This window comes from Gossypium arboreum, chromosome 12 (assembly GCF_025698485.1).
Source record: "Gossypium arboreum isolate Shixiya-1 chromosome 12, ASM2569848v2, whole genome shotgun sequence".
Lineage (NCBI taxonomy): Eukaryota > Viridiplantae > Streptophyta > Magnoliopsida > Malvales > Malvaceae > Gossypium > Gossypium arboreum.
In genome coordinates this window covers 102,234,176-102,245,085 of record NC_069081.1, presented here as the reverse complement: position 1 = coordinate 102,245,085, position 10,910 = coordinate 102,234,176, and the positions used below count along the sequence as shown (strand labels likewise).

Here is a 10,910-nt window from a genome sequence, read left to right as displayed (position 1 = left end):
AATAATCTAACAAGAAACTTCAAAATAGTCAAGTATTCAACGATGGCATATCTCAAAATCTATAAAATTTTTAAAAACGAAGGTACGGGCTAGCTAGATTAAGCTGCAACGAGCTCAAAAATGTAGAAATCATTAAAAACCGAGCGAAAATCGTACCTTAATCAAAAATTGAAGTTGTCGAAACCATGGAAGCTCAAAAACCCTTATTTATTTCTCAAATTTTGACAAGAACATGGATAGAATAACATGATTTTAATTTTTGTTTTTTATTATTAACTTAATACATAAATTACCATTATAACCTTATAATTAAACTTAATATATCATATAATTCATGGACATAAATGTCCACTAACTTACATTATGGTTAAATAACATAATAAGTACTTCTATATTAATAAACCATAGCTATTTAATACCTTTAAATAATAGAACTCAACTTTTATGCATTACGCGATTTAGTCATTTTTACCGAATTAAGCATTTAAACGGTGAAATTTATTTACGAGACTTTCACATAATTAATCTATCATGCTCTAGACCTTATAAAAATAATAAAATAATATTTTGACTTCATATTTGTGGTCCCAAAACCACTTTTCTGATTTGACCTAAAAACGGGCTGTTACAACTCTCCCCCCTTAGGGATTTTCATCCTCGAAAATCTTACCGGTGAAAAGGTTAGGGTACTATTTTCACATAGCTTCCTTGGGTTCCCACGTATCTTCCTCAATTCTGTGTTTATGCCAAAGAACCTTCACAAGAGCTATACGTTTATTCCTCAATTCTTTAATCTCCCGAGCCAGAATCCTGATCGGATCTTCGTTATATGATAAATCAAACTGTATCTCTACATCAACGGGAGAATTTACATGTGAAGGATCCGATCTATATCGACGTAGCATCGAAACATGGAAAACATTATATATCTTTTCAATCTCAGACGGTAACAATAGTCGATACTCTACAGGCCCTATTCTTTCAACAATTTCATACAGCCCGATGAATCGCAGACTTAAATTTCCTTTATGGCTGAAACGGAGAATTTTCTTCCACGGTGAAACTTTCAGAAATACTCGATCTCTGACCTAAAATTCTATTTCTTTACGTTTCAAATTAGCATAGGATTTCTGTCGATCTGAAGCTGTTTTTAAACTGTCGTGAATTACTTTCACTTTTTCTTTAGTCTCTTTGATCAATTCAACCCCGTGAATCTTTTTCTCACTCAATTCAGTCTAATATAGTAGCTTTCGACACTTGCGACCATATAAAGCTTCATACGGTGCCATTTTTATACTCCTTTGGAAACTGTTGTTATAAGCAAATTCAATTAGAGGCAAGTATTTCTCCCAGCTACCTTCAAACTCGAGAATGCAACAAAGCAACATATCCTCAAGTATTTGTATAATTCTTTTCGACTGACCGTCCGTCTAGGGATGAAAAGTTGTGCTAAAATTCAATTTCGTTCAATTGTTTCCATGTTTCCCTCTCTTGTTAATCTCATGGATATCCTCTAACTGTACTGGCAGTGTCAGGATATACTGTATGGAACCAAACTACCGAAATACTCGATCCCCGTGATACCACACCACTGTCTGAAAATTGATAATAGGTACGTTAAAGCACATTAGGTTTGAGAGGACATGGGCAGACGAGGGAATAACCACAATAATTTTCAGGACAGAAAAGGGCATCCAGATGAACTACACAATAACATTGTTATATTAACGTGGGTCGAGTAAGATAAAATAATAAAATCTCATGAATATTAAAAAAACTTACCCCCTCTCCAGCATTATTCTCAATCATTAGACATTATATAGGAACCATGTATGACCTCCCAATACTCAGATTAGTACTCCATCTAAAAAAAGAAATTGTTAGAATAATATCATCCGGAAAAAATGTCAAATAATTGTTATAATAAGAAAAAATTTATCACCTATTCACAGTAGAAATACATATGATTGATTACTAATCGATGCCAAAAATGGCATCCAGTAAGGCGCCCAAGACTGCAGCAATATGAGGCATCTGCCTATGTCCACGGCAAAAGGATTTATCGTCCGAAAAAGTTTGCGATACAACATAGCTAACACTATGGAGCCCCAACTATACAAATGGAAGTTATGCAAATCAGATAATAAGAGCAAGTACATCAAGTGGACCTTGTTATTATTTGCATTTGACATGAGTACACCTTCTAAAATGTGTATAATGTAAGCTCGAATGGTGTAACGACCCAAAATCCGTAGGCATCGGAAAAGTATATTATCGGGCCTCCGTCTTAGTGAAACGGGTTCGTAAATAATTATTAGGAATAGTTATAAGTCTAGTAGTGTGTTTAATTAGGTTTTAATTAAGTGAAATTAGCTCAATTTAGAGTAATTAATAAAATAACTAAATTGAATAAGGGTAAAAATTGAATTATAGAGTAATAGAAAATAAAAAGGACTAAAATGGAAATTAAGCCATTTATATGAAATGAGGCGGCATATATGCATTAAAATCTAAGATTTTTGTTTTAATTATATAATTATATTATGTTATGTTAATTTATAGTATTATTAATTTATAGCATAAATAAGTAAATAAACCAAAACATGCTAATTATATGGTTATAATTAAATATATGTGTAAAATACAAGAAAATATACTTGTAATATATTTGTATATTTTTTAAATAATAAGTAAAATGTATCTATTGATTATTATTATTTAATTGATATTATATGAGTGAATAAATTAATAAGTTGACAAATGTAGGATAATGAGATGATACATGTGTAATAATATGTATAATACAATTGTAATAAAAAAAGTATTATTTATTAAGTAGATACTTATTATTTATTATTAATAAGTTAAAGATATTTATTAGATAAATAATTAAAATTATAAGATTTTTGGTATGAAAAACAAATTAGATAATGACATTTGTAATAATATGAATATATACATTTGTATTATAATTATGTATTTACTTAAATTTTAAGTTAAAGATATTTACTAATTAAATATTGATATTATAAGATTTTTATTTGTTAAATAAATAAAAGAAAGACAAATAAATGGTAATAATAGTGTACAAATGTACAAAGATACATGTATACAAATGTATTAATTATATTTTTATTAAATAGATATTTTATAATTATTAAATTAATAATAATCTATATTAGTTAAATGATAAAATAATACAAAGAAAATAAAATATAAAAGAAAAACAAAGAAACCAAGGAAACAGAACAGAAGTATTTCGAAACAGGAGAAGAAAAAGAAAGAAAGAAAAGAAAAAGGAAAAACTAGGGTTTTAAGGTTTAAAGCTTTGATTAGTAAGTCAATTAAGCCATTTTTTACTTAATTTTGATGTTTTAGAAGCTTTAGAACAAAGTTTTGATGAAATTAAGTTGAGGTTTTGGAAGTTTCTAGGTTTTGAACATAGTTCATGTTGAATAAAATAATGAATTAGGGATTTAATTGAATGAATTTTAAGGTAGAATTGATTAAAGGATTAAATTGTAAACTAAGCTATAAGTTTTGAGTTTTAGGGATTAAATTGAAATAAATTCGAAATTATGAAAATATGATAAAAATTAAATAGTTAAATGTGAGTTTGGCAAGAAATTGAGTAGCAAAATGTATAAATTGAGAAAGAAAATATATAGGTTTAGTTAAGATTAAATTGGAATTAAAGTAAAAGTTAGATAAAAATTTCAACAATTAAATTGTGTTGTGTTAATGATTGTGAAATTATTTTAATTGTTTGTAGCTAATATCGAGCCTCAATCATCGGCCCAAAAAGGAAAAGAAAAGATCGTCGAAGATTAAATCCGAAGAGAATTCTGGTTTGTATCACTATAACTCAAGCTTTATAATTAATATGTGTTTAATTTAATACGTATGTATGGTAAGTATTTTAAGGTAAGTATTTAATAAACTGATAAAATTTGTGATTCGGTATTAAAATTGAGATTGATACTGAACTGAATTATGGGATACTGAATATTGTTTTGAATACTGAATTGAACTGTGAAATTACTAAATATTGTTATGTATACTGCATTGAACCGTAAAATTTCTGATGAAGCGAATTACTGTATTACTGTGAAAAATTGATCGAAATAATAAATTATAATTAATATTAAATCAAAATGGAAAGTTGTACTAAAAAAATGATTTAAATACCCTATTAACTAGTCGGGCTAGTCGAATATAGTTGGCATGCCATAGGATATGGAAGAGTACGGGTTTTTGTCGGCTTACTGATCAGGCACTTATGTGCCGAATACTGTTACTGTTGCCGATTCGACACTTTGTGTGTCGAATACTGTTATTGTTACTATTACAGATTCAGCACTTTGTGTGTTGAATACTATTACTATTACTTTTATCGTTTTTTATTACTGTTTAGGTACTGTGTACCGTTAAGGCACAATGTGCCGTACTGGTGTGTTGGTTGGAATCCGTGTATCCGCTGAATCCGAGTTAAGTTAATAGGGACAAATGAAATAAATTTACTAATAAAACTAAATTTGAATGATATGGCATATGTGAAAAGGTGAGAATTGAAATAAAGAAATAAGAATGGTATATATGTAATCAAATGATAACATAAAAAAATTAATTGTTCATTAAGTGATGATAATTGTAATGTAAAAGTATGTGTGTGATTTAATGTATTTAATTATAATTTGAATTATAGTGATACCACTGAGTGTATGCATACTTAGCGTATGGTTGTTTCCGTGCGCAGGTTGTAGAAGTCAAGTATTGAACCAGAATTCAAAGCCAGACCCGACTTCAGTAAACTTTTGGTGATGTATATTTTCTTTTGGTGATGTGGAATGTATATAGGATGTGTATAAAGGTTATTATGTTTTGAATATAAATGGTTAAAAACATTAGTAATACAAGTCTAAGAATTATAATGAAAGAAGTTTATCCATTTCAATTTATTTAGTATATAAATAAATTTAAATTGATATTAATTGATTGAGTTTGATTAGAAAGTATTTAGAATTGAAAATGAGTATGTGAAATGAGTTGGTTGAATTGGTTATGTTTGAAATGGATACGGTTTTAATTGCAGGGGGTTTTATGTAAAAATAAGCAGAAATGCTGTCGAAATTTATAAAAAAAAAATTTGGAGTACTTGAATGAGTTCCGTTTCATTTTTAATACATGTTTTAGACTTCGAGAGTTCATTATAAGGACTTAGTTATTAAATTATACCATGAATGTTATTTTATTTGTGAGTTATTCGTAAGTTGTCTGATATGTACGGTAGTGCCTAGTAACTCAATTCCGGCGACGGTTCGGGGTTAGGGGGTGTTACAAATGGCATACATCATCTCCTATTCAGTGGCAGTACTCGGTAAATGCTCAAAATTGAACTTTAGCCATGAAAACCCCAAACCTGTAAATTTCCCCTCACTTAGCAAGAGTCCAAGTAAGTGCATTCCCATCGATAGGGAGCCTGAGTTGTAGTGCAATATCCTGCAGAGTGATTGTGCACTCCTCACATGACAAATGAAATGTGTGGGTCTCTAGGCGTCATCGCTTCACCAAAGTGGATATTAAATCGTATCTCAAATCAAAGGTCTGGATCAATGTTATTGATCCTCATCTGGCAAATAGCCTACACCATTCACACGACCCCTCAATGCGCGGTAGTAGCCCTGAACATTATTAAATTAGCGAAATAGTTAATATAACCTAATTTAATTCCGTAAATGACGTAACAAATAACAATTTTATTACCATCTCATTAATATTTTTTTACATGTGACCATCATTATTAATCAAAGAACTCATTTGTTGTAAATCTGCAATTAAAAAAAAAGAATTCAATTAGTTTGTTGCAAAAAAAAAAACACAGTACGACAGGTAAATAATTTGGATTTGAGCATTTTTATCTCAATAATAGGAGAAACAATATTAAAATACAAAAGTGAGATCCTAACAATTGGTTGACAATAACAAATTTCAATAATTAATTTCTAGAGGCTATATTTTCAATAATTATCAAAACACATTAATATTATACATACAGTAAATAATAAGATAAATATAGTACAATAATAATATAATTACAATAAAAATCTCATAAATTCCAATATTTTACCCATATAAAAAATTTATGTTAGTTTACAATAATAATATAATTAAAATAAATATAAAAAGCATACTAATTAACAAAAATAAAATAGAAACATAAATGTTTAGCTTCTTTCAAACAACCTATAGAATTATATAAAATAAATTTAATCAACATTTCAATAAATCAAAAAAATTCAAATAAATCAAAAACAAATTAAATTACATTACAAAAAATCACAATAAACAATAAACTAAACCTAAACAATTTGTAGCCTAATAATAAATTACTAACAAAATAACTTTAAAAATAATTTTAAAAATTTAGATTCATAAAAATCAAAATAAACACTAAACTAAACACAAATAATTTATAACATAATCATAAATTACTAACAAAATAACTTTAAATAATTTAAAAAAACAAAAATTACATTCATAAAAAATTACAATAAAACACTAAATTAAACACAAACAATTTATAATAATTACTAACTAAAAACTTTACAATAAATAGAAAATAACATAAAAAAACTAATCCTTCTATTTAAAAAATTACTAATCCTTCAAATTTTAAAAATAATTACTAACAAACATACCTTCTTTTTTCTTTCTTTCTTCTCCTTCCTTTCCTTTTCATTCTTTCTTTTTTTTCTCTCCCTACAGGATTTTCTCTACAATGGGGACCATGGTTATAAGGTCCCTTATCTGCTCCTGCCTCTTTCTTTCCGTGCTTCAACGGGACTTAACACTATATTTGCAATGCACTGTGCAGCTAACGGAGGAGACATGTCGCTAGCACCAATGTCACCTGTCAAGGAGGTGTGACTGGTGTCAACAGTGCGTGTGGCACTACGTCCTTTTTTTCTTGTGATACTGCCTACTAATAAGGTACCACTAATATAAAATTATTATTATTTTTTAAACATTAAACAAATAATTTTCAGGAAAAAAAAAAATGGTGTGGCTTATACATCACCTGCCACTGCCTTTAATATATCATTTTGATATATAATTTGATTGTTAGTATACAATTTTTTTATATATATTATTACTGTAAAAAAGCCAAAAGGGAGTCCCACAAAATTTTGCAGAGTTCACAAACGCTATAAGCAATGGCAACACAAAATTTTCTCGAACATTGCTCATAAGTTATAAAAAATATGAATTTCAATCAACTACATTTTCTATTCTTTATTGAAATTCAATCAATCTGCTTCAATTTTTTTTTCAAAACAATGTCTTCATGTTTTAAATAGGGAGAGTGCAACTTGAAAATAAAATTTGATTTAGGAGAGTTTACATCAAAACTTTCTTGAAAAGGGAGAAATTATTAAATTCTTTAATATAATAAAATAAATTACTTTTAATTTATCTTCAATTAAAATAAAAATAAAATATAATTCAAAACATTTACCAAGAAAATAATTAACAATTAGATATAAAAAATGAAACCAACCAATTATGGCAAAAAACTAAGAATTGAAAAAAAAAGCGGGGGAAGAAAAAAAGACAAAGTCACATCAAACCTGCCATAATTCCCACAACAAATTAAAGTTTAGAGCCATCACCGGTTGAAACAGTAATAGGTTTACAAAATTAAGGGTTTGCGGGTCGCATGTAAGTCACACCATTAAAATATCATACTGTAATTCATTAAAAAAAAATCCTTAACAATTACATGGAAATTACAAAGAGTCTTAACTCAAGTAAAATCTAAACCCTACACTAAATTCATTACAGTACTCCACCCAAAGTTAACTAAAAGAAAAAAACGAAAAAGCTAAAACGTCAATTAGCAGATAACTAAACGACACCTAAAAAATTAAGGTTAAAAAATTATTACACCTAACGCGGCAGGGGTAGGAGTAGTGACGGAATGAGTCATTTTCTCCATTCTCTTTGATTTATTAACTTGCCTACTTTACTGAAAACCCACCGACGGTAACACTTTCGGAGGTCGACCGCGGCCTCGCTTCACACCGGGAGGAGGTGGAGGAGCGGTGGCGGTACCAGTCTTAGCCTTCTTAGGGGGGCGTCCACGTGGCCTTCCGGTGCTGACGGGTTTGGGCTTGGGGGGAGCCAATAAGTCCTTCGGCTTAGGCGGACGACCACGAGGTCTGGGAGAAGAGACGACGACGCCAGGTGGAAGAGGAACCTTGGGTTTAGGTGGACGTCCACGTCCACGCTTGGGTGGGGCATTGGGGTCGGGTTTCGAGTAATTGTTGTTTAACATAACAATTTGACCCATTTGTTTCATCTGGTTGAGGTGGTGGAAGAGGAGAGTGGAGTGAGACGCTGGGAGATCGGAGTGAGTGGAGTCGATGTGCTTGGCGATGGATGACATACTGGAACCCTCTTTCTCATTCAATGCCTCTATGGCTTCCAAAATCATCTATCCAGTAAAATCAGAAAAATAGAAAAAAAGTTAACATCAAATGAAATGATCTGGAAAAGCCCAACAAAACAAAGAAATACAAACTACCTGAGGGTAGTCTGGAAGTGAAGAAGATTGTTGTGAAGGATTGAGGCCTTGAGTTCGACTAATTTCTTCCGTCGCCATTGAAATTTAGAGCTTTTTCTTTTAGCTTTCGTATTATTTAAGAGAAAGCGAAGAAGAGAGTGAGAAGAAGACGATGTAGTGAACTGTTAATTGTTGATTTTGTTGAGAAGGCTTTAGGATTTAAAAGGGAAAACTTGGCTGTGAGATGGGAGGAAAGGGAGAAGAACAATGGTAGGAGCTATAATCCAACGGCTAGGGATAGCTTATTGGAGGGGTTTATCCAACGGTGTCCATTTATTTCATGCGACACTACGAGGATTGATGACGTGGATTCGGATTATTAAATTCCTTTTCTGCTTTGAATTCATCACATCAGTTACAACAATAAATTAAGGTTTTTTCTGTTTTGATGCGTCAAAGGTGTACCACCGGCTGCGCAAAAGTAACACAAAAAAAGGAAAGGAAGGGTAGGAGAGCGGGGTTTCAGATTTACTATGACGAATCAGAAAAGGCCATGTAGAGGAGATCACAAGGGAGAATTTACAGCAAAGGGTGGGGTGCCTGATGATACTTGAGTACAACTGAGGTGGACCGATACTTTTATTAAAACTATAGTTAAATTGCACCATAGGTTTGTTTTTTTTTTTTGTCATCACACTTTTAAAACTTTCAAAATCACCCTTCAACTATTTGAGTTTTTTTTTTCTTTTCTGCTAAGTCTTGTTAAATGTTTTACAAGTGGGTGTGGTGACAATACCAAATTGGTATAATGATAAATTTAGTTCTCATATTTTACATATTGTATCAATCCTTCTTTAGTTATAAATTAACTACAGGAACATCCCGATAATTTAATTTCTTTACAGTCTTGTGAAACGTGAAGAACTCAATACTAATTAATGATCTCAATTGTGCATACCAAAAGTCCAAATTAGTTTAGCATTGTTTCTCAAAAATACTTTTTAGATCAAAAATGTTTTTGGAGCCATAAGAAATAATAAACAGATAATTTTTGGAGTAAGAAGTGCTTATAAAAAGCACTTTTAAGCCCAAAAGCAAAAATAATTTTTTCTAGCTTTTGCTTTTTGGCAAAAAAGCTTTTAAGAACAAAGAACAATTTTAACCTTTATAAAGTATTTTATATAATATTTATATTTGTTATGTAATTACTTTCTTATTGAAATTTATTTTAAATATATAATATTATATATTTAAATTTGTATTGGTTATATTTTAATATTTAAAATATAGTTTATTTATTCAATTAAATTTTATAAATAATTAATATTAATTGTTTAAAATATTTAAAATTTATATTTCATATATTAAAATATTAACAATAAATTATAATAAATTATTTTTATATTCTTACTAAAATATCATAATATTAACTAATTTAAACATTATTTAAATGCATATTTGTTACTTTGTAATACCTTGTTTGAAATGAACATTTTATTTCTCAAAATTACTTTTCGACGACAATACTAAACACTTAAATCTTAAACCAAACTTTTCAAAAGTACTTCTCAAAATCACTTTTTCACATGACTTTTTAAAAGCACTCCTCAAAAGTAATGCTAAACTAGTCCTTAAAACCCTAAGTTAGTTCTTGTTAGAGAGTATTCCCACACATTCATTTAGAATTCTAAGTGTGATTACACTTTAAAACCTACAAGCGAGACTATTATCTTTACTTTATTTGTCTCTTGGAGTTGTTTTCCTTTGTAAATGTATAAAGGTGAGGTTTGTTTATCTGGACAAGTTTTTGTTTTGAGTGTTTGTGTTTTTAGATATGGTGCGTACATGTAGTATTGAATAGGAGAATAATAAACTTACAACAAAGCATATATATTGTATGTGTTCCAAGCTCGCATGAACATGTTATTTCCAATTCCCAAACATATTCTATTTTGATGGATTTGTCAGGAAAGATATTTGAACAAAAGTCATAGCAAGATACACACACTTAAATGACTCATCACAGAACAAAGAGAACGAACTAGCAAATGCATGCATTGTGATGAGAAAGATCACCAAAACTCTAAGTGTCTACTATTTACGTGTCCAACACCTACTTGCATCCTTTGTGGTGAGAAAGGCCACCAAGCCATTACATGTCCAACATTTTCATTCAACTTCTTATCTTTTCAAATCGAGGATTGTAAGTATGACACTAAGCCTATTGAGAAGTTTTCTCCTAGTGTTACAATTGAAGATGAAGATACGTTTGAGCAAGAAGCTTCTAATGTTGTTATTTGTGAAGAAATTCTACGTGATAATACGCCTATTGTTGAGATATCCTCTA

The 10,910-nt window shown here is 29.8% G+C and overlaps 1 protein-coding gene across 1 annotated transcript; it reads right to left on the bottom strand.

The window, feature by feature from the left end:
* Positions 1 to 7,732: 7,732 nt before the first annotated feature.
* Positions 7,733 to 8,862, bottom strand: LOC108477183 (HMG-Y-related protein A-like). The gene is made up of 2 exons (XM_017779651.2): positions 8,585 to 8,862; positions 7,733 to 8,494 (listed from the first exon to the last, which is right to left on the bottom strand). The coding sequence occupies exons 1-2, from the start codon at positions 8,660 to 8,662 to the stop codon at positions 8,024 to 8,026; spliced, it is 549 nt and encodes a 182-aa protein (XP_017635140.1). The 5' UTR covers positions 8,663 to 8,862; the 3' UTR covers positions 7,733 to 8,023.
* Positions 8,863 to 10,910: the final 2,048 nt, after the last annotated feature.

Coding starts and splice junctions, on each gene's coding strand:
- LOC108477183 (XM_017779651.2), bottom strand. CDS start 8,662: ATGGCGACGGAAGAAATTAGTCGAACTCAAGGCCTCAATCCTTCACAA. Junction 8,495..8,584: donor CACTTCCAGACTACCCTCAG/GTAGTTTGTATT, acceptor TTTACTGGATAG/ATGATTTTGGAAGCCATAGA.